The sequence below is a fragment of the Bufo bufo genome, chromosome 9 (assembly GCF_905171765.1).
Source record: "Bufo bufo chromosome 9, aBufBuf1.1, whole genome shotgun sequence".
NCBI classification, from domain to species: domain Eukaryota; kingdom Metazoa; phylum Chordata; class Amphibia; order Anura; family Bufonidae; genus Bufo; species Bufo bufo.
In genome coordinates this window covers 9,718,865-9,746,837 of record NC_053397.1, presented here as the reverse complement: position 1 = coordinate 9,746,837, position 27,973 = coordinate 9,718,865, and the positions used below count along the sequence as shown (strand labels likewise).

Below are 27,973 nucleotides of genomic sequence, written 5' to 3'. Positions count from 1 at the left end.
CTGGTTGCTGTAGTCCTACTGCTCAGCGCATGCGCACGGCCCCAATGAAAAGATCATCCAGTCTTCGTAAAAAAGAAAGTCAAAGGATAATTTTTGTTTAAATGCCTGCTTGCTGTCAGTGAATAGAAACATCTAGAACTGGAAATCCTTGTGTGGATCACACAGTTGATGATTTGCTACAATGTATCAGTATAGGCAATCCTGTAAAAACTTAAAGCAACTTCGGATGCCGGGGTCCCCATGATCACTGAACACAGGGGTCCATGACCATGAGGAGCATCGGTCCAGCATCCATTCAAATCACCTGTCTTGGAATGGGAGATTATTTCTTTTACCAGCACTGATACATTGTAACAAATCCTCAGCTGTGTGAACAGAGACAAGTTTTCAATGTAATCAATACATATTTCAATTCTCTGACAGCAAGCAGAAATCTTAAAAAGGATGAAAAACTGAAACACACAGTATGTTAAAAAGTTAAAGAACATACTACAATTGGCCTTGGTGAGGGCCCCCATGTGCACTGTGAACCTCACAAGGGCCCCCCTTGCCCTCAATTTTTATTCATGTGAATAAACTGGAATTACAGCAAACACAGCGCCACGTTGGTCCACAGGTGGAGCGTGGTACTGCAGCTTAACCCCATTCACTTCAATAAAGCTGAGCTGCTGTACCAGACACGACCTGCGGACAGAGGTGGCGCTGTTTTTCTAAACTTGCATAACATACGATACATGAGGGGATGACTGCGGACAGGGAGGTTTTCTGTAGGGTCTGCAGGCGGAATAGTCCTCTCGTGGAGTCTGTCTCATCCTGTCTGCCCCCGTGTCAATCGTGGCTGGAAATGGCGCACAATTAGCAGACCCAGAGAAAGCCCCAGTCAGCAGTGGCCTCCGCACCGAGGGGAGAGGCTGCTGATCGCACAAGATGTCGCTTCACTCCCTGCCATCCTGTGGGGACAGGCCGCTCACACTGTCATATGTCACAGGACATTGGGGGCGGACGGGCTCACGGAGGAGACTTGTGCCCCCGCGGGCGGACGGGTCACTTCCTATTAAGTCTTCATTAGATGAACGAGCCGAGCCTGCAGCTGGGGCCCTGTCATGTGGTGGTGACCCCCGCCACCCGGGCCTGGGGGGTGAATATACCAGGGTGTGGCTACAAATATTTCACCCCCCATAATGATATCAGACCCCTGAATTCATCTCCGACACTTGACCCCAGATAAGATCCTTAATAATATTAAGACTCCAAACCCCCTAAAAAAAATATCAGACCCTCTATTTTATTATCAGACCCCCAGACCCTCTATATTATCGAAACCCTAGACCCTCTATATTATCGAAACCCCAGACCCTCTATATTATCCGACCCCCAGACCCTCTATATTATTATCAGACCCCAAATATTATTATGAGACCCTTTATATTGATATCAGACCCCAGACCCCCTATATTATTATCAGACCCCCAGACTCTCTATATATTAATTACAGACCCAAGACCCTCTATATTATCAGACCCCAGACCCTCTATATTAATTTCAGACCCCCAATATTATTATGAGACCCTCTATATTATTCTTAGACCCCAGACCCTCTATATTATTATCAGACCCCCTATATTATTATCAGACCCCAGACCCTCTATATTAATATCAGACCCTCTATATTATTATCAGACCCCAAATATTATTATGAGACCCTTTATATTGATATCAGACCCCAGACCCCCTATATTATTATCAGACCCCCAGACTCTCTATATATTAATTACAGACCCAAGACCCTCTATATTATCAGACCCCAGACCCTCTATATTAATTTCAGACCCCCAATATTATTATGAGACCCTCTATATTATTCTTAGACCCCAGACCCTCTATATTATTATCAGACCCCCTATATTATTATCAGACCCCAGACCCTCTATATTAATATCAGACCCTCTATATTAATATCAGACCCCCCTATATTATTATCAGACCCCCAGACCCTCTATATTATCAGACCCCCTATATTATAATCAGACCACCAGACCCTCTATATTATTATCAGATCCAAGACCCCCTATTTTATTATCAGCCCCCCAGACCTTCTATATTATCAGACCCCCAATATTATTACCAGACCCTCTATATTAATACCAGACCCCAGACCCCCTATATTATTATTAGACCCCCAGACCCCCTATATTATTATCAGCCCCCAGACCCTCTATATTAATATCAGACCCAAGACCCCCTATATTATTATTAGACCCCAGAACAGACATCTACACTAAGTTCAGACCTCAGACCAAACCCTCTAAACATATTCAGACCCCTTATATTAATATCAGACCAAATATCCGCTTGCTGTCAGTAAATGGAAACAACCAGGGCCTACTCACACAGATGCAGAGCTGGTTACTAGAGAGAGCAGGAATTCTCAGTGTATCTGTGTCATTAGGACACGGTCTCAGCACACAGTAAATGATTCCATTCACTGACAACCAGCAGAGATGTTGACAATGGTAAAGAATTGATATGTTAATATAAGTAAGTTGTAGAATTTTTCATTATACAGTTGATTTACATCAAAATAAGGGGCCCCAAAGGTCAAATTTGGCCCCCCATTTTGGTGCTGGGTTTTGGCAGCCATGACAGAAGGGCCTGATGCTTGTGGCCCCGTACGGCCCCCACCTTCTTTGCTAACAGCGCTGCTCCTCTGAGGAGAATGTCCTGAACAGCAGAAGGGATGGGAGCCCCTCTCCCCAGGGACCCTGTTGCATTAGTATACACGCCCTTGCATCTCACTAGGGTTAGGCTGTATGTCTTCGGCAGGCAGATCCTGGGGGCTTTATCCTTCCATGACTTTCCATGTCACAGTGTCCCACAAGCTGCAGAACCAGAGGCGGCAGCACCTGAGACTCTCCAGGAGCCTGAACGGAGAGGCCTGGGGCTCCTCTCCCCGCCAGGCGGGGGCCCCAATCTCAGGAGCATTATTAAAGCCATCAGCTGCCGAGTTTGATGAGAATCTTACTCCCAAAGGAGGAAGAAGCTGCAGCGGAAAAAGCAGAAAATGAGAACAAAACGGCCTATTTAAAAAACTAGGACAAAAACGGAGGAATCAGGACTGATGTGGCCTCACACCCGCTATTTATGGCGGTTAACACTTTCCTGCCCAGGATGTGGCTCATGTTTAGTGATCGCCTATCGATCGGCCTTATTCACCCTACTGCTCCTGGCACCACTAATACCACCAACACCACTACAACCAGCACCACTAATACCACCAACACCACTACAACCAGCACCACTAATACCACCAACACCACTACAACCAGCACCACTAATACCACCAACACCACTACAACCAGCACCACTAATACCACCAACACCACTACAACCAGCACCACTAATACCACCAACACCACTACAACCAGCACCACTAATACCACCAACACCACTACAACTAATACCACCAACACCACTACAACCAGCACCACTAATACCACCAACACCACTACAACCAGCACCACTAATATCACCAACACCACTACAACCAGCACCACTACAACCAGCACCACCAACACCACTAATACCACCAACACCACTACAACCAACACCACCACAACCAGCACCACTACAACCAGCACCACTAATACCACCAATACCACCACAACCAGCACCACTAATACCACCAACACCACTACAACCAACACCACCAACACCACCACAACCAGCACCACTACAACCACCAACACTAATACCACCAACACCACCACAACCAGCACCACTACAACCACCAACACTAATACCACCAACACCACCACAACCAGCACCACTACAACCACCAACACTAATACCACCAACACCACTACAACCAACACCACTAATACCACCAACACCACTACAACCAACACCACCGACACCACCACAACCAGCACCACTACAACCAGCACCACTAATACCACCAATACCACCACAACCAGCACCACTAATACCACCAACACCACTACAACCAACACCACCAACACCACCACAACCAGCACCACTACAACCACCAACACTAATACCACCAACACCACCACAACCAGCACCACTACAACCACCAACACTAATACCACCAACACCACTACAACCAGCACCACTAATACCACCAACACCACCACAACCAGCACCACTAACACCACCACAACCAGCACCACTACAACCACCAACACTAATACCACCAACACCACCACAACCAGCACCACTACAACCACCAACACTAATACCACCAACACCACCACAACCAGCACCACTACAACCACCAACACTAATACCACCAACACCACTACAACCAACACCACTAATACCACCAACACCACCACAACCAGCACCACTAACACCACTACAACCAGCACCACTAATACCACCAACACCACCAGAACCAGCACCACTAATACCACCAACACCACCACAACCAGCACCACTAATACCACCAACACCACTACAACCAGCACCACTAATATCACCAACACCACTACAACCAACACCACTAATACCACCAACACCACTACAACCAGCACCACTAATACCACCAACACCACTACAACCAACACCACCACAACCAGCACCACTACAACCAGCACCACTAATACCACCAACACCACCACAACCAGCACCAACTAATACCACCAATACCACTACAACCAGCACCACTAATACCACCAACACCACTACAACCAGCACCACTAATATCACCAACACCACTACAACCAGCACCACTAATACCACCAACACCACTACAACCAACACCACCACAACCAGCACCACTACAACCAGCACCACTAATACCACCAACACCACCACAACCAGCACCACTAATACCACCAACACCACTACAACCAGCACCACTACAACCACCAACACTAATACCACCAACACCACCACAACCAGCACCACTACAACCACCAACACTAATACCACCAACACCACTACAACCAGCACCACTAATACCACCAACACCACCAGAACCAGCACCACTAATACCACCAACACCACTACAACCAACACCACTAATACCACCAACACCACCACAACCAGCACCACTAACACCACTACAACCAGCACCACTAATACCACCAACACCACCACAACCAGCACTACCACTGCTACTAGCATAGTTCAGCACCACCACAACCAGCTGCACCATCATCACAGCAGCCCGCACAACCAATAGCCGGATCAGCACCAGTCTTCAGCACCAGAACTATTAGGCCTCATGCACACGACAGTACCGTGTTCTGCGGTACGCAAATTGCGGACCCGCAAAACACAGATACCACCCGTGTGCGTTCCGCATTTTCCGGAATAGAACGACCCGCCCTATGATAAAAATGCCTATTCTTGTCCTGCAGAACAGAGCAATGGATGCGGACAGCACACAGACTGTTATCCGCATCTTTTGCAGCCCCCATTGAAGTGACTGGGTTTGCATCCAAGCAGAAAGAATGCGGCTCGGATCAAAACACCGGTCGTGTGCACGAGGCCTTGGGGTTTGGCCACACAGAGTTTTTCGGACGAGGTTTTGAGGCAGTTCTGCCTGCAGGATTCTTTGGCAAAGTAAGAAGTGGATTTGAATTGGAAATATTAGGGAAGGATTTATACGTCTCTTTCCCAATGGATTTACTTACAGATCTGCCTCAAAACCTTGTCCGAAAAACTCTGCGTGTCCGTACCTTTAGCATCAAAACCCCCACCGCTCTCTGGTGCCGCACGGCTCGGCTCTCCTCCCCGGCGCCTGCAGACTCTGATATGCCGGTCATGCTTCAGCTCGCTGCCCCACTGTGCTGTTCATGTCCAAAGAATACGTAGTCTGTATGGCAAGTGCGTAACGCAGCGTGTGTCCATGAAGACGGATGATCTAACAGGACACTGCAGTCCGATACAGAGCAGCTCCCCGCCACAGGTGATAGAGCAGCGCAGGGAAAGAAGGCAAAGTCATCAGTCACAACGCGGTATTGGCAATGCATGGGATGATGACGTCATCACTGCCTCCAGATCAGGCGGGGGAGGGGGGGGGGACAACCAGGATTTAGTGTTTGGGAAGTAATCGAAGTATAATATTAGAGCACAATTCACACACAACCAGACTTTCCTCCACCCAGGACAAAGATTCAGTATCTGACTACCATGCTTAAGACAGATTGGCCTGTTGTCACCTCCACAAGGACTGGGGGACATACCCTGCCGCCTTCCTTGCTAGGGTTGTCATTCAGCTTTTCCAGACTCCAGAATAGTAAAGCTAGTTATTCCAGGCTGTAACTGCAGAGGACGCATCAATGTCTAGGAAGGAAGAAATGCCATTCAAGGGTCTGGAAAAGCTGGGTGTCGACACCTAAGGCCCCTTGCAGACGAGCGAGTTCCACAAATCAGACTTGCAGCGTGAGTATGCGGCAGCTCCCGTCCTGACCTCCCAGCACTTATGGGGTCTATAAGGTGGTCAGTGTTCTCCAATACATTCCAGAACAGTAAGGGTTACATAGCATGATAAATAAATATAATGCTATGCGACCCCGTCAGTGCTGGGAGGTCAGGACGGGAACTGCCGCATAGTCACGCTGTGAGTCCTGAGCGTGAAACTTGCTCGTCTGAAAGGGGCTTTAGAGCTACTTGTCCCCCCAGTTGATGATCAGCGTGCGCCAGCAGCTCCAGATGGACAACCCCTTTAACAGAATACCAATGGGGAATGACTATTCGAGCAGTTGCAGGCGGTTGCTGTCATACTCACTGTTTGGATTGACATTCTCGCAGAGCTCTGTCTTGGCTTCCCCATTGGGCCGGTCACTGGGCTTGTGTGAAAGACGTGACGACATTGTAGCCGCTGTCACTACCGCCTTGAAGCTGCGTTTGCGTTTCTGCACATTCAGTTCTGGGTGGAAGATGATTATGTAAACCTTCGGCATGTAGAGCATCCCCAGAGCCACCGAGGCACTGAGGTTCATGGAGATGGTGAGTGTGGTGGTCTGGATGTAGAGCTGCAAGACAAAGGCAGAACACAAAGGGTTAAATGGCGAATCCAATGGTGGCTGCAGAGGTCATAGGGGCAACACATATAGGGGCACATTTATCAAACGGGCGAATTGGCAACGTTTGCGTCTCATTTATTACCCCTTAATAAATCAGGCTTTTGTTTTTTGGTGTAAGTCTGACCTCTAGTGGTTGTTTTCTTGTAAGACAGGTTTATATTCCCCAAGACTGGTCTAATTAGAACGCGCATGAAAATGTGGCGCAAGTGAGATGAAATTATGTGTGTATGTCTCCATGAAAGTAGGCAAAATGCGGTGCAACTTACCACTCAGAACAGAGGCAGAAAAGTAGGCCAGCCCTGAAGTGGAGCAAAAGACGGCTTTACTACTAAACCAGGCGCAAAATAAGGCGCAACTACATAAATAGGTCGGAAAATAGGTGCAAATGTTTGAAAATTGCTGATTTAGTCTTAAAACTCAAAACAGGCGCAAAAACAGTTGGTAAATGAGACTGAAAAAAATGAAACTGTTGGAAACAGGCAGTGACACTATAGTAAATGTGCCCCACACAGATCCATATTATAAGGTATATATAAGTCACATATAACATATAGGCACATATAATGTGTAGACATATACAGTCCTGATCAAAAGTTTAAGACCACTTGAAAAATGGCAAAAAATCCTATTTATCATGGCTGGATCTGAACAAGGTTCCAAGTAGAGCTTCACCATGCAACAAGAAGAAATGGGAGGGAGACAAAACATTTTTTGAGCATTCAATTTAATGAAAACAACGAATAAACTGAAACAGGCTGTTTTTCAGCTGATCCACATTTTAGGAGCACATGCCTTTAAAAGGCCAAATCTGTGCAAAGATGTGGATTCATTGTCATTGTCTGTCAGGTAGTCACACGTTGTGATGGCAAAGGCAAAAAAACTCTCCCTTTTTGAACGTGGTCGGGTTGTTGAACGGCATAAGCAGGGTCTCTCACAGCCGCCATCGCTGCTGAGGTGGGACGCAGGAAGACAGTCATTTGGAATTTCTTAAATGATCCTGAGGGTTATGGAACAAAAAAGTCAAGTGGAAGACCCAAAAAAATGTCCTCAGCACTGAGCCGGAGGATCCAATTGGCTGTCCGTCAAGACACTGGACGATTCTCGACCCAAATGAAGGCCCTTACTGGTGCTGACTGCAGCCCCATAACCATCAGACGGCATCTGAGACTGAAGGGCTTCAAAAACAAAAAACGTCTTCAAAGACCTCGTCTCCTTGAACGCCAAAGAACTGCTCGTTTGGACTTTGCAAGAGAGAACCAAACATGGGACATTCAAAGGTGGAAGAAAGGTTTATTCTCTGATGAGAAAAAATGTAACCTTGATGGTCCCGATGGTTTCCAACGTTACTGGCAGGACAAGCAGATCCCACCTGAGATGTTTTCTACGCGCCACAGTGGAGGGGGCGCCATAATGGTCTGGGGGGCTTCTTCCTTCAGTGGAACAATGGAGCTTCAGGAAGTGCAGGGGCGTCAAACGGCCGCTGGCTATGTCCAGATGTGGCAGAGAGCATTCCTCATGACTGAGGGCCCTCGTCTGTGTGGTAACAGGACAACGCTACAGTACACAATGCCCGCAGGACAAGGGACTTCTTCCAGGAGAATAACATCACTCTTTTGGCCCATCCTGCGTGTTCCCCTGATCTAAATCCAATTGAGAACCTTTGGGGATGGATGGCAAGGGAAGCTTACAAAAATGGACAACAGTTCCAGACAGTAGATGGCCTTCGTGCAGCCGTCTTCACCACTTGGAGAAATGTTCCCACTCACCTCATGGAAACGCTTGCATCCAGCATGCCGAAACGATAACGGCGGAGCTACTCATTACTGAGGTCATGTTTGGAGGTTGGATTTCTGTTTTGGGGGGGTTTAGTTTTTTTTTGGAGGTGTGGTCCGAAACTATTGATCAGCTGAAAAACAGCCTGGTTCAGTTTATTCGTTATTTTCAATTAATTGAATGCTCAAAAAATGTTCTGTCTCCCTCCCATTTCTTCTTGCTGCATGTTGAAGCTCCACTTGGAACCTTGTTAGGATCCAGCCATGATACATAGGATTGTTTGCCATTTTTCAAGTGGTCTTAAACTTTTGATCAGGACTGTATTATAGAGTAGACACTTATAAGGATGCATATTATAATGTATAGACCCGTATTATGATATATAGATATGTGTTATAATGTAAAGATGTACTATAAATAGTATAGACACATGAGGGGAGATTTATCAAAACTGCTACAAAGTTAGTTCCCGACAGCAACCAATCAGATCCCACCTTTCACTTTTCAGAGTTTCTTTGGAATATGAACGGTGGAATCTGATTTCTAGGGGCTACTAAGCCAGTTTTCCTTTGCATCAGTTTTGTAAATTAACCCCATAATATATAGACACAGTATAACATATAAACCCATATTATAATATATGGAAGTATATTATAATGTACAGATACAGGCACATATTATAAATAAATATAATAGATTCAAATGATACTGTATGCAGTAGAGACATAGGGGAGCATTTAGCATTTGAGACAGGATTTGAGACAGATCTAATCTGGAACGTGGCCTATTTTGAGTGAGATTTACCAAAAGTCGCATCTTATTGATAAATGTGTTACAAATATAGACCTGAGATTTTTCCACTCTGCACCTATAAAAAGAGTTGAGATTAGCCCACAACACTTCTGCTCAGACAGGGCACATTATGGAGCTGATCCACAGCACATGGCACATTATGGAGCTGATCCACAGCACGTGGTGCATTATGGAGCTGATCCACAGCACGTGGCACATTATGTAGCTGATCCACAACATGTGGCGCATTATGTAGCTGATCCACAGCACGTGGCACATTATAGAGCTGATCCACAGCACGTGGCGCATTATGGAGCTGATCCACAGCACGTGGCGCATTATGGAGCTGATCCACAGCACGTGGCACATTATAGAGCTGATCCACAGAACTTGGTACATTATGGAGCTGATCCACAGTATGTGGCACATTATGGAGCTGATCCACAGCACGTGGCACATTATAGAGCTGATCCACAGAACTTGGTACATTATGGAGCTGATCCACAGTATGTGGCACATTATGGAGCTGATCCACAGCACGTGGCGCATTATGGAGCTGATCCACAGCACGTGGCACATTATAGAGCTGATCCACAGAACTTGGTACATTATGGAGCTGATCCACAGCACGTGGCACATTATAGAGCTGATCCACAGCACGTGGCACATTATAGAGCTGATCCACAGAACTTGGTACATTATGGAGCTGATCCACAGCACGTGGCACATTATAGAGCTGATCCACAGCACGTGGCACATTATAGAGCTGAACCACAGCACATGGTGCATTATGAAGCTGATCCAGAGCACGTGGAGTATTATGCAGCCTATCCACAGCACGTGGCTACTTCAGCTGAATTTTTTGCAGCAACACTGGAAAGCCGAGAAAACTGTGCCACAACATCAAATTTGAGCACTGCAGCCATGCCAGCTCTTTAGGCTGGGTTCACACTTGAGCGTTTTACAGCGCGTTTGAACGCGCTGAAAAACGCCCTACGCTCAAACAAGTTCTTGAGCTTCTTTGGGGCGTTTTGTCGCGCGTTTGCAGCCATAGGACACTGCTGTCAATCACACAAAAGCGCTTAATACGCGCGTTGACTATGGACAAATATGCTCAAGTGTGAACCCAGCCTTAGGGGACTGAACAGGGTTGCATGCGAGGAGGGAGCTGTTTGGGTAAGGGGGGGAAACAGTCACATAATTTGCTGTGGGGCCCATTGCTGCGTCCAAAAACACCCAAACATTTATCCCATTTATGAATGGAGTAATTAAAAAAATTCTAAATATCTGATTAGCCATTTTTTCATTGCTTCACTTACCCAAAAGAATTTTAATAAAATAAAGTCAAACAAACTCCAAAATGTATCCATAAAAACTACAAATCATCCCGCCCAAAAAAATAGCCCCCACACAACTTGGTAGACATTATTATAAAAAATTGTGAGGGTCAGAATATGGCGATATAAATAAATATATATTTTTGTTCAAAGTTTTGATTTTCTTTTTCAGTATTAAACCACAAAAAAACTGTACAAATGTGGTATCCTTGTAATCGTACTGACCCAGGGAATGACGGGCACAGGTCATAGGGAGCCTCATAGGGACAAAACCTGTAAATCATTTGGTGGAATAACTTTTTTCCACCCCTAATCTCCACCCCATTTGGAATCCCCCCCCCTTCCCACTACATTGTATGCCTTATTAAATGGTGACATTAGAAAGTACAATTTGTCCTGCAGAAAACAAGGCCTCATACGGCTACGTGAACGGAAAAATAAAAGAGTTATGGCTCTGTGAAGACGGAGGAGAAAAATTGAAATGAAAAAATGAAAAAACCTCTGGAGTTAATACACAGCTAAGGGTGGGTTCACACTAGCATTAGGGATTCCGTTATGGCTTTCTGTTATAATAGGGTTATAACGGAATCCATAGGATGGAATGCAAAACGGAAGCCTTTAAAAGGCATTCCGTTTTGCTCTGTTCTAATAGAAGTCTATGGGAAAACATAACGGATCCGTCTGGTTCCCTGTCGACAGGACTTTGTTTTCCGTCTTGCATAACGAGAACCAGACGGATCCGTTATGTTTTCCCATAGACTTCTATTAGGACGGAGCAAAACGGAATGCCTTTTAAAGGCTTCCATTTTGCATTCCATCCTATGGATTCCGTTATAACGGAAAGCCATAACGGAATCCCTAACGCTAGTGTGAACCCACCCTAGGATGTAGCACCTGGACATGAATGTGTTAACCTCTCTGATCTGTGGATATCGTCAGAAATGTATTGCCACCTTACAAACCAGCAATTTGGCCAGACATCCGAGGAAGCTGTGTGCTAGAACGCCTGGGCACGAGCTGGCGTCAGATGCCACATAAATAAACCAAAATCCGGGTCTAATCTGATGTTCTCTTCTAGAAAATAGAACTCATGAGGAATTGGCAAAGAGACACAAAAGTGGCAAATACACAAAAACACACGATGCAACCTTTTTAGACAAAAACTGGCGTACCTGGCTTCATAAATGAGCCCCATAATGTACAGATGCATATTATAATGTTTAGACCCATATTGTAATATATTAACAAATATTATACTGTATAGACAAATAGTATAATGTATAGATGAGATTCCTCAGCCTATAAAGCAGATCGATACATTAACTCTGTGACAAACTCAGCACTGCTAAAACTCATAAATGTAATACTACTACATTTGTCAAACTCAGCTTTACTACACTGGACAAACTCAGCTTAATTGAAAACTGAGAGACATGGCTGTATAATACACGATGCTCTCAGTTCAGGAACATCAAACTCCAAATGACAAATGCTGCTCTAAGAAACTCAGTACTAATGTAATTGACAATGTCAGCTCTGCTGAATCTGCCTAACCTGGCTCTACTAAAGTTGACAAACACAATACTACTGCACCTGGAATCTCAACTCCTCTGCATCTGACAAGCTGAGTCCTTCTATATCAGAAATAGTCAATCACATCTGTTTGAATTTGGATCTGCAACATTTGACAAAGTCAGCTCTGCTATATCATTCTCTGTGTTGCAAAGGCCTCACCTCCTTATTTATTAAACTTGACATCCTTGACAAATTCAGCTTTGCTACATCTAACAAACACAGCTCTGCTGCATTTTCATCGCCACATTGATCATGGCTTTACCTTTGTTGCATCCTGCCTGTGAAAATGATGCATTTTGGATTTGTATACAATTTATTTAAGGTGTAACTGTCATATTTTTATTTTATTTGCTAGTTTATTAGAGCTCGGCATGTATAACTGAGTGAGTCTGTCAATGATTGTTAATAGATCTGTAATTACCTTATAATAACAGCTTTCATTAATGTCTCTTGTCCCTTTCCACTGCTCCCTTAAAAGACCATTGCTATGGCTTGTCTGTCTCCGGCTAAGACAGGAAGACGGAGGGGCGGTCCTTCACACTGCATGCCTGCATTAGGCTTCAGAGTGAGGAGGCGTGTCTCTCAGTAATACAATCTGATTGGCTGGCTGGCTGGCTACAGCGAGTATGTATGTGAAGTGAGGGAAAGCAGTTTTGGCCTCAGAGAACTGGCAGAGGAGCTGTAGCTAAGGGAAAAACTCAAGGAAAACAGTGGTATGTGAAGAAACTAAAGATTGCTTTATGCATAATGCTGCTGCAGCAGTAACATGTGCTAAAATAGATTTTTTTGATGAAAACATGACCGTTACACTTTAATTAGAAGCCAAATGATACAAGGTGAAAAACATCAAACAGCAAAAGTCACAGCGCCAAAAGGCAGACCCAGCGAATCTGCCAGGTAAAAAAAACGAATGGTGTCAGCTCGCTATATACCGCCACAGGAGCTGATAGGACAATATGGTCATTTAAATTAAAATGTATCAAATCACAGTGAACGGGATCGGGAAACCCCCCACCCAAAATAATTTGTCTCCTCTTGTACGAAGTGAATATGCTGTATTATTAGTATATTACAGTCTTCTATTAGTGCTCACATCTCCAGACCCTCCCTTAGTGCATTTTCTATTCTCGCTGTAAATTCAGGTTGCCTAGCAACCATTGTCCACCTAGCAACATATAGTCAAGCGTTAACAGAAAGTTGTATCTCCCATAGAGTAGACTGCCTCGCTATGCTCCACAGGCTTGTTCCTGGTTCATCCCGCTCAGCAGAAACCATGAAAAGACTGCACGTAAAACAGGCACCAGCCCACACTGCGGAGCTGCAATACCAGACACGACCCATAGACGGGCGCGGTGCTGCTTCTAAAATAAATTCAGGGGTTGATGTCTGTATCCCTGGTGGTCTATAGCATAGTAGGGGGTTATTATCAGCATGCCTCATAGAAAAGATTGATAATGGCATCCCTGGTGGTGTAGGGCAGTAACGGGGCTAATTTCAGCATCCCTGGTAGTCTAGAGCAGAGAAGGGGTTAATAACACAATCTCTTGAGATCTAGGCCAATTAAAGGGTTAATGTCAATGGCAGAGAATAGGTAATATTAGTATTTTTGGTGGTCCAGGGCAAATAAAGGGTTAACGCCAAGATGCCTAGTGGTCAGGGGCAGAGATAGAAGTAATGGCGGTACCATTGGTGATGTAGGTCAGAGAAAGGTATACATTTAAAATTCCTGGTGGTCTGGGTCAGAGAAGGGGCTAATGTACAGTGATGTCCAAATGTCTGGTTGTCTTGGGCAGTGAAAGGATTAATGATGGTCTAGGGCGGAAAAAGCTACATGCCAATATTCCTGGGGATCCAGGGCAGTGTAGGGGTTAATCATTCATACCTGGGGGTGTACTGGTTATTCACCAGTCATCTCCCGTCTCCAGCTTTGTTCTCACTGTACGCAGCCTCCTGTTTGCTTTGTGCAATGATCATAGGAATTAACGCTGGGAGGGGATAGAGAGGACTGTGCGGCTGTATAGAGGCCACGGAACAGGACGTGGCCTTAAAGGAGCATGGGACTATTAGAGACGAGGACTCTGCAGAGTCTTCTGATGGTTACTGTCACTCCATGTTTAATTTCTACCATTGGGCAGTGCTCAAGGGCCCAAGAACAAGGCTGCCTCCGCTTTGGAGGGGGCCCTAAGTAGAACCCCTTGTCACTGCTGCATACAGTGCAATGATGTCAGAAGTTTGGTGATGTCATCAGATTGGCCTGAGCATTAGAATACTGACTATATTATAAACTTATAGGACTATTGATCAGACCACGAGTCAGTGCTTGACGTGACGCTGGAATTTTGTCCACAAACTCAAGTTCTTTTTGCTTCCCTGTTGTTTCCAACTCTCTCATCTATACAAAGAGCAGCTTAGCGAGATTTCACTTTGCCCCCTGACAACTCTCTCGTCGCGCATCAAGACTGCGCGCGGTCGTCTCACACGATACGGCAGTTCAATTAAATGGAATCTTTAAGCTCCTCTCAGTCTCTCACTCCACAAAGAATCATTGAAGATTGATTTTATTTTCTGCTGCTCTGACCGTGCCTGTTCCTGTTGGATTGGCCAGATATTCCGATAAAAGGATATAAAGTAAAAAACCATCATCTTTTTTTTGACTGTTGTACTTCTCTAAACCCTGCGGTGAAGAAGAAAAAAACACAAAGACTCCGCTACTGTAACGTAGGGAACAACTCACCGCTTCTCCAGTGAAGATATAGGGGGAGCGAGTGTGAAATTACAGAAGTAGCTACTTTCACACTAGCGGCAGAACGGATGCGATAGGCTGTTCACCCTGCCGGATCCATCCTGCCGCTATTTCGCCATGCCGCCGCCCTGTCCTCATTGAGTATAATGGGGACGGGGGCAGAGCTCCGGCACAGCACGGCAGTGCACAGCGAACGGTCGCCGGAATAAAAGTACTGCATGTCCGACTTTTTAGTCCGGAGGCCTCTCACCGCAAACTGCGAAATAGCGGCAGGACGGATCCGAAAGGGTGAACAGCCTGTTGGATCCGTCCTGCAGCTAGTGTGAAAGTAGCCGTAGGAGAAAATCTGCTATAAGGAAGGTATACTAGAAGGGTGGGTTCACACTAGCGTTAGGGATTCTGTTATGGCTTTCCGTTATAACATTGTTATAACTGAAAATAACGGAATCCATAAAACGGAAGGACGGATCCGTTCTTCTGCCTATAGACTTGTATTATGGCGGATTGCAAAACGGAAGCCTTTAAAAGGCATTCAGTTTGCTTTCGGTCCTAATAGAAGTCTATGGGAATCAATTAGATCCGTCTGGGTCCCACTATGCAAGACGGAAAACAAAATCCAGTCTATGTACAAGAATATAACTACTATAATACTGCTCATATGTACAAGAATATAACTACTATAATACTGCTCCTATGTACAAGAATATAACTACTATAATACTGCCTCCTATGTACAAGAATATAACTACTATAATACTGCTCCTATGTACAAGAATATAACTACTATAATACTGCTCCTATGTACAAGAATATAACTACTATAATACTGCCTCTTATGTACAAGGATATAACTACTATAATACTGCCTCCTATGTACAAGAATATAACTACTATAATACTGCCTCCTATGTACAAGAATATAACTACTATAATACTGCTCTTATATACAAGAATATAACTACTATAATACTGCTCCTATGTACAAGAATATAACTACTATAATACTGCTCCTGTGTACAAGAATATAACTACTATAATACTGCTCCTATGTACAAGAATATAACTACTATAATACTGCTCATATGTACAAGAATATAACTACTATAATACTGCCTCCTATGTACAAGAATATAACTACTATAATACTGCTCTTATATACAAGAATATAATTACTATAATACTGCTCCTATGTACAAGAATATAACTACTATAATACTGCTCCTGTGTACAAGAATATAACTACTATAATACTGCTCCTATGTACAAGAATATAACTACTATAATACTGCCTCCTATGTACAGGAATATAACTACTATAATACTGCTCCTATGTACAAGTATATAACTACTATAATACTGCCTCCTATGTACAAGAATATAACTACTATAATACTGCTCCTATGTACAAGAATATAACTACTATAATACTGCTCCTATGTACAAGAATATAACTACTATAATACTGCTCCTATGTACAAGAATATAACTACTATAATACTGCCTCCTATGTACAAGAATATAACTACTATAATACTGCTCCTATGTACAAGAATATAACTACTATAATACTGCTCCTATGTACAGGAATATAACTACTATAATACTGCTCCTATGCACAAGAATATAACTACTATAATACTGCCTCTTATGTACAAGAATATAACTACTATAATACTGCCTCCTATGTACAAGAATATAACTACTATAATACTGCCTCTTATGTACAAGAATATAACTACTATAATACTGCCTCCTATGTACAAGAATATAACTACTATAATACTGCTCCTATGTACAAGAATATAACTACTATAATACTGCTCCTATGTACAAGAATATAACTACTATAATACTGCTCCCATGTACAAGACTATAACTACTATAATACTGCCTCCTATGTACAAGAATATAACTACTATAATACTGCTCCTATGTATAAGAATATAACTACTATAATACTGCTCCTATGTACAAGAATATAACGACTATAATACTGCTCCCATGTACAAGACTATAACTACTATAATACTGCCTCCTATGTACAAGAATATAACTACTATAATACTGCTCCTATGTACAAGAATATAATTACTATAATACTGCTCCTATGTACAAGAATATAACTACTATAATACTGCTCCTGTGTACAAGAATGTAACTACTATAATACTGCTCCTATGTACAGGAATATAACTACTATAATACTGCTCCTATGTACAAGAATATAACTACTATAATACTGCTCCTATGTAGAAGAATATAACTACTATAATACTGCCTCCTATGTACAGGAATATAACTACTATAATACTGCTCCTATGTATAAGAATATAACTACTATAATACTGCTCCTATGTACAAGAATATAACTACTATAATACTGCTCCCATGTACAAGACTATAACTACTATAATACTGCCTCCTATGTACAAGAATATAACTACTATAATACTGCTCCTATGTACAAGAATATAATTACTATAATACTGCTCCTATGTACAAGAATATAACTACTATAATACTGCTCCTGTGTACAAGAATGTAACTACTATAATACTGCCTCCTATGTACAAGAATATAACTACTATAATACTGCTCCTATGTACAAGAATATAACTACTATAATACTGCTCCTATGTAGAAGAATATAACTACTATAATACTGCCTCCTATGTACAGGAATATAACTACTATAATACTGCCTCCTATGTACAAGAATATAACTACTATAATACTGCTCCTATATACAAGAATATAACAACTCTAATACTGCTCCTATGTACACAAATATAACTACTATAATACTGCTCCTATGTACAGGAATATAACTACTATAATACTGCCTCCTATGTACAAGACTATATCTACTATAATACTGCTCCTATGTACAAGAATATAACTACTATAATACTGCTCCTATATCCAGGAATATAACTACTCTAATACTGCTCCTATGTACAAAAATATAACTACTATAATACTGCCTCCTATGTACAAGACTATATCTACTATAATACTGCTCCTATGTACAAGAATATAACTACTATAATACTGCTCCTATATACAAGAATATAACAACTCTAATACTGCTCCTATATACACGACTATAACTACTATAATACTGCCTCCTATGTACAAGAATATAACTGCTATAATACTACCTCCTATGTACAAGAATATAACTGCTATAATACTGCTCCTATGTACAAGAATATAACTACTATAATACTGCTCCTATGTACAGGAATATAACTACTATAATACTGCCTCCTATGTACAAGGATATAACTACTATAATACTGCCTCCTATGTACAAGAATATAACTACTATAATACTGCTCCTTTGTACAAGAATATAACTACTATAATACTGCCTCCTATGTACAAGAATATAACTACTATAATACTGCCTCCTATGTACAAGAATATATCTACTATAATACTGCCTCCTATGTACAAGAATATAACTACTATAATACTGCTCCTTTGTAAAAGAATATAACTACTATAATACTGCTCCTATATACAAGAATATAACAACTCTAATACTGCTCATATGTACAAAAATATAACTACTATAATACTGCCTCCTATGTACAGGAATATAACTACTATAATACTGCTCCTTTGTACAAGAATATAACTACTATAATACTTTCTCCTATGTACAAGAATATAACTACTATAATACTGCTCCTATGTACAAGAATATAACTACTATAATACTGCCTCCTATGTACAGGAATATAACTACTATAATACTGCTCCTATATACAAGAATATAACTATAATATTGCTCCTATGTACAAGAATATAACTACTATAATACTGCCTCCTATGTACAGGAATATAACTACTATAATACTGCTCATATGTACAAGAATATAACTACTATAATACTGCTCCTATGTACAAGAATATAACTACTATAATACTGCTCCTATGTACAAGAATATAACTACTATAATACTGCTCCTATGTACAAGAATATAACTACTATAATACTGCCTCCTATATACAAGAATATAACTACTATAATACTGTCTCCTATGTACAAGAATATAACTACTATAATACTGCCTCCTATGTACAAGAATATAACTACTATAATACTGCTCCTATGTACAGGAATATAACTACTATAATACTGCTCCTATGTACAAGAATATATCTACTATAATACTGCTCCTATGTACAAGAATATAACTACTATAATACTGCTCTTATATACACGACTATAACTACTATAATACTGCCTCCTATGTACAAGAATATAACTACTATAATACTGCCTCCTATGTACAAGAATATAACTGCTATAATACTGCTCCTATGTACAAGAATATAACTATTATAATACTGCTCCTATGTACAGGAATATAACTACTATAATACTGCCTCCTATGTACAAGGATATAACTACTATAATACTGCCTCCTATGTACAAGAATATAACTACTATAATACTGCTCCTTTGTACAAGAATATAACTACTATAATACTGCCTCCTATGTACAAGAATATAACTACTATAATACTGCTCCTATGTTCAAGAATATAACTGCTATAATACTGCCTCCTATGTGCAAGAATATACCTACTATAATACTGCTCCTTTGTACAAGAATATAACTACTATAATACTGCCCCTATGTACAAGAATATAACTACTATAATACTGCTCCTGTGTACAAGAATGTAACTAGTATAATACTGCTCCTATGTATAAGAATATAACTACTATAATACTGCTCCTATGTACAAGAATGTAACTAGTATAATACTGCCTCCTATGTACAAGAATATAACTGCTATAATACTGCTCCTTTGTACAAGAATATAACTACTATAATACTGCCTCCTATGTACAAGGATATAACTACTATAATACTGCCTCCTATGTACAAGAATATAACTGCTATAATACTGCTCCTACGTACAAGAATATAACTACTATAATACTGCCTCCTATGTACAAGAATATAACTACTATAATACTGCTCCTATGTACAAGAATATAACTACTATAATACTGCTCCTATGTGCAAGAATATAACTACTATAATACTGCTCCTGTGTACAAGAATATAACTACTATAATACTGCTCCTATGTACAAGAATATAACTACTATAATACTGCCTCCTATGTACAAGAATATAACTACTATAATACTGCTCCTATGTACAAGAATATAACTACTATAATACTGCTCCTATGTACAAGAATATAACTACTATAATACTGCTCCTATGTACAAGAATATAACTACTATAATACAGCTCCTATGTACAAGAATATAACTACTATAATACTGCTCATATGTACAAGAATATAACTACTATAATACTGCCTCCTATGTACAAGAATATAACTACTATAATACTGCCTCCTATGTACAAGAATATAACTACTATAATACTGATCCTATGTACAAGAATATAACTACTATAATACTGCTCCTGTGTACAATAATATAACTACTATAATACTGCTCCTATGTACAAGAATATAACTACTATAGTACTGCTCCTATGTACAAGAATATAACTACTATAATACTGCTCCTATGTACAAGAATATAACTACTATAATACTGCCTCCTATGTACAAGAATATAACTACTATAATACTGCCTCCTATGTACAAGAATATAACTACTATAATACTGCTCCTATGTACAAGAATATAACTACTATAATACTGCTCCTGTGTACAATAATATAACTACTATAATACTGCTCCTATGTACAAGAATATAACTACTATAGTACTGCTCCTATGTACAAGAATATAACTACTATAATACTGCTCCTATGTACAAGAATATAACTACTATAATACTGCCTCCTATGTACAAGAATATAACTACTATAATACTGCCTCCTATGTACAAGAATATAACTACTATAATACTGCCTCCTATATACAAGAATATAACTACTATAATACTGCTCCTATGTATAAGACTATAACTACTATAATACTGCTCCTATGTACAAGACTATAACTACTATAATACTGCTCCTATGTACAAGACTATAACTACTATAATACTGCCTCCTATGTACAAGAATATAACTACTATAATACTGCTCCTATGTACAAGAATATAACTACTATAATACTGCTCCTATGTACAAGAATATAACTACTATAATACTGCTCCTATGTATAAGAATATAACTACTATAATACTGCTCCTATGTACAAGAATATAACTACTATAATACTGCTCCTATGTACAAGACTATAACTACTATAATACTGCTCCTATATACAAGAATACAACTAGGATGGAACTCTATGCCTAAAAAGAAAAACGTTAGTGTGAAAGAGGCCTAAGAGGATTGTCTATGTCTAGACTGGATACAATTGTAGCAATATTTCTGCAGTGAGCTATATTAGGTTTGGAAGGGTGTTTATTCAGCCTTGATTCCTATTTCCACTCACTGACAACTAGCAGAGAAGTAAAAAATGGTCAGAAATTGAAATACAAGGTATTTTATAACATTGCAGATACAATGCTGAGCAGGTGACAGATTATTACAGGGAGTGGGGGTTTTAGTGCCATTAAGCAAACTCCCAAATTACCAGTGGTTGGAGCCAAATAGCGGTCACTTTAATTCGGCTTTATGTTCAGCTCAGTTACAAACTCTCCCAGGCGCCCCCCGCCCCCGCCATGTTCTCTGTAATCACAGCTGTCCCATTTATCACCCACCAAGTAGTACTTAAGAAGACAGAAGGAGCTGCATGTGTACAGGTGACCGCAGTCTCCATGAAAGAGGATGGCCGCCTTCACACAAGTGCAGTGAAACCATCAGCATCCTGGCTCTGGATTATGCACAGATTCCAGCTGATATTCCATCAGTATAGTCATCAGTATTGTCATCAGTATTGTCATCAGTATAGTCATCAGTATAGTCATCAGTATAGTCATCAGTATAGTCATCAGTATTGTCATCAGTATTGTCATCAGTATAGTCATCAGTATAGTCATCAGTATAGTCATCAGTATAGTCATCAGTATTGTCATCAGTATTGTCATCAGTATTGTCATCAGTATTGTCATCAGTATAGTCATCAGTATTGTCTTCAGTATTGCTTAAGGATTTCATCAGGATTCACATGCGTATCTTTTCTCTCTGCAGTTTTGATGATCTCCCATAGACTCTAATGGGCGTATTTGGAAACAAAATTGCAAAAAGCTCAGACAGCAACAGCTAGAGAGACACTGGCTGAAAATCAGATAAACTGTAGGCACCTTCCATATAGCAACAAACAGAATATTGTCAGCTGCTTTAGATGTGACTAGAGTATAACTCATGATATAGTGTCAGCAAAAAGTTTGCAGATTTCCACTGGAGCAGAACAATCCTCCCTCCTCTCTGTTTGTTCTTTTCCGCAGCGTGAACAACTTTATCTCTACCCAAAATCATTAGCAAAAACAACATTTAGAGTTTATTCCCCTTGAACGCAAAGTAATAAAATTCAGGAAACAGCGTTTATGCAGGAAAAATACAAATGCGAAAAAAATCCCAAAAATGCATGGCAGGAAATGTCAGCAAAGGCCGGAGATGTGAACACGAAAATAGCGCAATGGCGCGGCTCCTGTATACCCTCATTAGGATGCGTCGTGCAGTATAAATAATAGGGGTCTCTGGGAGCAGCGTGGGTTAATTAACGAGCCTATGGAGAAGTGAGAAGAACAATTCATCGGACGTCATCAGATTCGCCTCGACGTGGGGCTGGGAATCCACACGAAGCGAATGCAGGAAGAGACTACAAGGTAAAAAACTATAACAATTCAGGAATAATTACAAAAAGATCCTTTTGAGCCATTAAAAAACACAAATTAAGACCTCTTGCACACAAACGTGTTCGCCCCGTGGCCGTGCTGTGGGCCACAATGCACGAACACCCACCGTGGGGCAGCTGCAGCGGATCGCGGACTCATTCACTTTAATGGGTCCGCAATCCGGCAGCTCCGCAAAATGATAGAACATGTTCTATCATTTTGCGGAACGGAAATACGGGACGAAACCCCACTGAAGCACTCGGTAGTGCTTCCGTAGGGTTCCGTTCCGTGCTTCCGTTCCGCACTATTCCGCATCTCCGGATTTGCGGAACCATTGAAGTTAATGGGTCTGCATTCGTGATGCAGAATGTACACGGAACGGTGCCCGTGCATTGCGGATCCGCAAATGAGGTCCGCAATACAGCCATGGAGCGCACGCGTTCGTGTGCAATAAGCCTAAATGTGCACAAAATGAGGAGTGTATCTGTAAATATACCACTCTGCACTCAGCTTGAGTTAAATCATCCTCTAGTCACATCCAAAGCTGCATTCCTGTTGGTTTCCTGTTATTCAAGAGTACTTGTGAGAGGACAGTTACACAGAGCTTAGGGCTAAAACCTTAGCTGATGTCTGATAGCAGAATATGATATCTAAGGGCAAACAGCAGGATTCTGAATGCAGCTGTGTGTGTGACTGGAGACATGAGACAGGAAAATAATAAAAACATTCCAGCGCTCCTGCAAGTAAGAAACACAAATGTAAATTCACCACCAGGATTCCTAGAGAATATACAGTAGCTTGTTTCATTTTTTGGTCCATTGTCAAAACCTTTGCTTACTCTCAGTGAATAGAAACCTCAGCTGACACAGCTTCTCCTCACACAGCTGAGGGGTTGTTACTATTGCATCCTGTCTAAGCAATCCTCTGTGAGATAAACACATCAGCACAAACCCTCTGCTGTCCTAATAGACTGTTAGGCTAGGTCTACACGACGACACTTGTCGCACCAATGTCGCGGAACTGTTTTTATAATGGTAGTCTATGGTGTCGCACTGTGACATGCTGCGACACGACAGGCGCAAAAAAAGAATTGCGACTGTTGCATCGCAGTCGCAGCATGCCGCATGTCGCAGTGCGACACCATAGACTACCATTATAAAAATGGTTGCAGTGTAGTTGTGCCCAATGTGTCGGGCGACCTATTGTCGTCGCATAGACCTAGCCTTAGGCCTCAAGCACACGACCATAGGCGTTTTTGCAGTCCGCAAATTGCGGATCCGCAAAACACAGATACTGGCCGTGTGTGTTCCGCACAGCCCTCTATAGAACTCTCCTATCCTTGTCCGTAAAACGGACAAGAATAGGACATGTTCTATTTTTTCTATAAGGCAGTGAAGCTTGGGCTCGTGAGAGACACCCACAGGAAACAGGGGGACGCAAAGAGATCCTTTGGCAAAAATTTGCAGTCTTTATACTGAGATGTAGCAGAGCTGAATTTGTCATCCGCTGCTCTCCATATCACAGGGAAACCATAAAGGTGGCAGCTAGAAAGAGTTAACTGACACCTTCAGCTCTGCTACATCTGTATGTTTCCTCTTCGCAGTCTGACAGTTGGCGGAGGTAATCTGCTGTCTGGATCCCATCTGTTGGACGAAGCAATGTTGTGACATAAAGCAAAACAGAAACGCTGAAAACCCACAACACCCATCATCTCCAGCAGATCTGCATTTCTCAGAGGAGGAAACCTTCTGCACAGCACCGACCACTAGGAGACCACGGTGACACCAAACAATTGGCAACCACAATGGGCCTAAAGAGCCTGAGCGTGGGGCTCCCTGCACACAGCTGTACTGATGCCTTTCATTAATGGGTTCCCTACAGGAGGGGGCTCTCAATGCTCGGAAGACCCCCTTCCCCGTCCTGCGAGGGCTGCTCACTACAACATTGTGTTCAGATCCTTGTCCGACCCAAACAGCTGAGGATTTATCACAATGTATCAGTGTAGGCAAGAACTACTGCTGTGTTCAGCTCACAGAGAATTTCATAGACTGATACACTGGGCCAGGGGTATGAGCCGGACTGTGCCAGGGAGGAACCAAACAAGAACCGAACCCATGGGCGACCCAAAGGGAAACTGTGAGCAGCACCATGAAAACACTATGACTGACTATTTCAGTTTCCTAAATGTAGGGGGATAATACACACAGTGATGTCACAGTACAGGGATAATAAACACAGTGATGTCACAGTACAGGGATAATAAACACAGTGATGTCACAGTACAGGGATAATAAACACAGTGATGTCACAGTATAGGGATAATAAACACAGTGATGTCACAGTACAGGGATAATACACACAGTGATGTCACAGTACAGAGATAATACACACAGTGATGTCACAGTACAGGGATAATAAACACAGTGATGTCACAGTACAGGGATAATACACACAGTGATGTCACAGTACAGAGATAATACACACAGTGATGTCACAGTACAGGGATAATAAACACAGTGATGTCACAGTACAGGGATAATAAACACAGTGATGTCACAGTACAGGGATAATACACACAGTGATGTCACAGTACAGGGATAATAAACACAGTGATGTCACAGTACAGGGATAATAATCACAGTGATGTCACAGTACAGAGATAATAATCACAGTGATGTCACAGTACAGAGATAATAAACACAGTGATGTCACAGTACAGGGATTATACACACAGTGATGTCACAGTACAGAGATAATATACACAGTGATGTCACAGTACAGAGATAATAAACACAGTGATGTCACAGTACAGGGATAATAAACACAGTGATGTCACAGTACAGGGATAATACACACAGTGATGTCACAGTACAGAGATAATAAACACAGTGATGTCACAGTACAGAGATAATATACACAGTGATGTCACAGTACAGAGATAATAAACACAGTGATGTCACAGTACAGGGATAATAAACACAGTGATGTCACAGTACAGAGATAATACACACAGTGATGTCACAGTACAGGGATAATAAACACAGTGATGTCACAGTACAGAGATAATACACACAGTGATGTCACAGTACAGAGATAACAAACACAGTGATGTCACAGTACAGAAATAATAAACACAGTGATGTCACAGTACAGAGATAATAAACACAGTGATGTCACAGTACAGGAATAATAAACACAGTGATGTCACAGTACAGGGATAATAAACACAGTGATGTCACAGTACAGGGATAATAAACACAGTGATGTCACAGTACAGAGATAATACACACAGTGATGTCACAGTACAGGAATAATAAACACAGTGATGTCACAGTACAGAGATAATAAACACAGTGATGTCACAGTACAGAGATAATAAACACAGTGATGTCACAGTACAGGAATAATAAACACAGTGATGTCACAGTACAGAGATAATAAACTGTGATGTCACAGTACAGGGATAAAAAACACAGTGATGTCACAGTACAAGGATAATAAACACAGTGATGTCACAGTACAGAGATAATACACACAGCGATGTCACCGTACAGGGATAATAAACACAGTGATGTCACAGTACAGAGATAATACACACAGTGATGTCACAGTACAGGGATAATAAACACAGTGATGTCACAGTACAGGGATAATAAACACAGTGATGTCACAGTACAGGATAATAAACACAGTGATGTCACAGTACAGAGATAATACACACAGCGATGTCACAGTACAGGGATAATAAACACAGTGATGTCACAGTACAGGGATAATAAACACAGTGATGTCACAGTACAGAGATAATAAACACAGTGATGTCACAGTACAGAGATAATATACACAGTGATGTCACAGTACAGGGATAATAAACACAGTGATGTCACAGTACAGGGATAATACACACAGTGATGTCACAGTACAGGGATAATAAACACAGTGATGTCACAGTACAGGGATAATAAACACAGTGATGTCACAGTACAGGGATAATGCACACAGTGATGTCACAGTACAGGGATAATAAACACAGGGATGTCACAGTACAGGGATAATAAACACAGTGATGTCACAGTACAGAGATAATAAACACAGTGATGTCACAGTACAGAGATAATAAACACAGTGATGTCACAGTACAGGGATAATAAACACAGTGATGTCACAGTACAGGGATAATAAACACAGTGATGTCACAGTACAGGGATAATAAACACAGTGATGTCACAGTACAGTGATGTGTAACACCCCAGAGTTGTGTTACGAAACTCTTTTACCCCGCTACAATCTGTTAATAGCCTTTACCTTGTCATCTGATATGATTTTTCATTATGTCATTCACAAATGTGCATTATAAACCATGTTAAATGTTTATTGTTGCAATTTCACCAGCAGGTGGCAGCAATGCCCTGGTAAGGACTTAGGTTCAGTTTAGTATTTCTAAGCTGGAATAGTTCATTCCAGCTTAGCTCCCCCTCTGTGAGCAGAGTGGGCTGTGCCCACATCCTGCAGCATGGGGAGGGAAGGAAGTTAGAGGAGTGTGCCAGCCACCCCTGTTGGGGAAGGCTGTGTGTGTTAGGAGCTCCCAGATATAGGGAAGAAAGCCAGGATCTTGTCTCGGCTGAGACATTGATCAAATTCCCAGCCTGAGCCTTGCAGCCTCAGCTGGATGAAACAGCAGACAACCTCCAGTTCCAGGAAGAAAGCATACCCTGAGAAGATAACTGTGAGTAAAGTTCCAGAGACCCAGGAGAAGCCATATTCCTCCTCAGCTAGTCAGTCCCCATACAGCAGTAGATAGAAAGTGCAGAAGCCAAATTCCTGCCACAGTATAGAGCTACAAAGCAGATGTCCTTTCCTGCAAGCTCCAGGTTGATAGAGCAGAAGATAAATTCCTGCCA

General features: G+C 41.7%; 1 protein-coding gene across 1 annotated transcript in view; it reads right to left on the bottom strand.

The window, feature by feature from the left end:
• Positions 1 to 27,973, bottom strand: part of GRM7 (glutamate metabotropic receptor 7) — a 349,469-nt gene that overhangs the window by 19,874 nt on the left and 301,622 nt on the right. Inside the window, exon 9 of the mRNA XM_040408112.1 lies at positions 6,758 to 7,004. Within this exon, the coding sequence (XP_040264046.1) occupies positions 6,758 to 7,004 (247 nt within the window). The remainder of the gene's footprint in view (positions 1 to 6,757; positions 7,005 to 27,973) is intronic.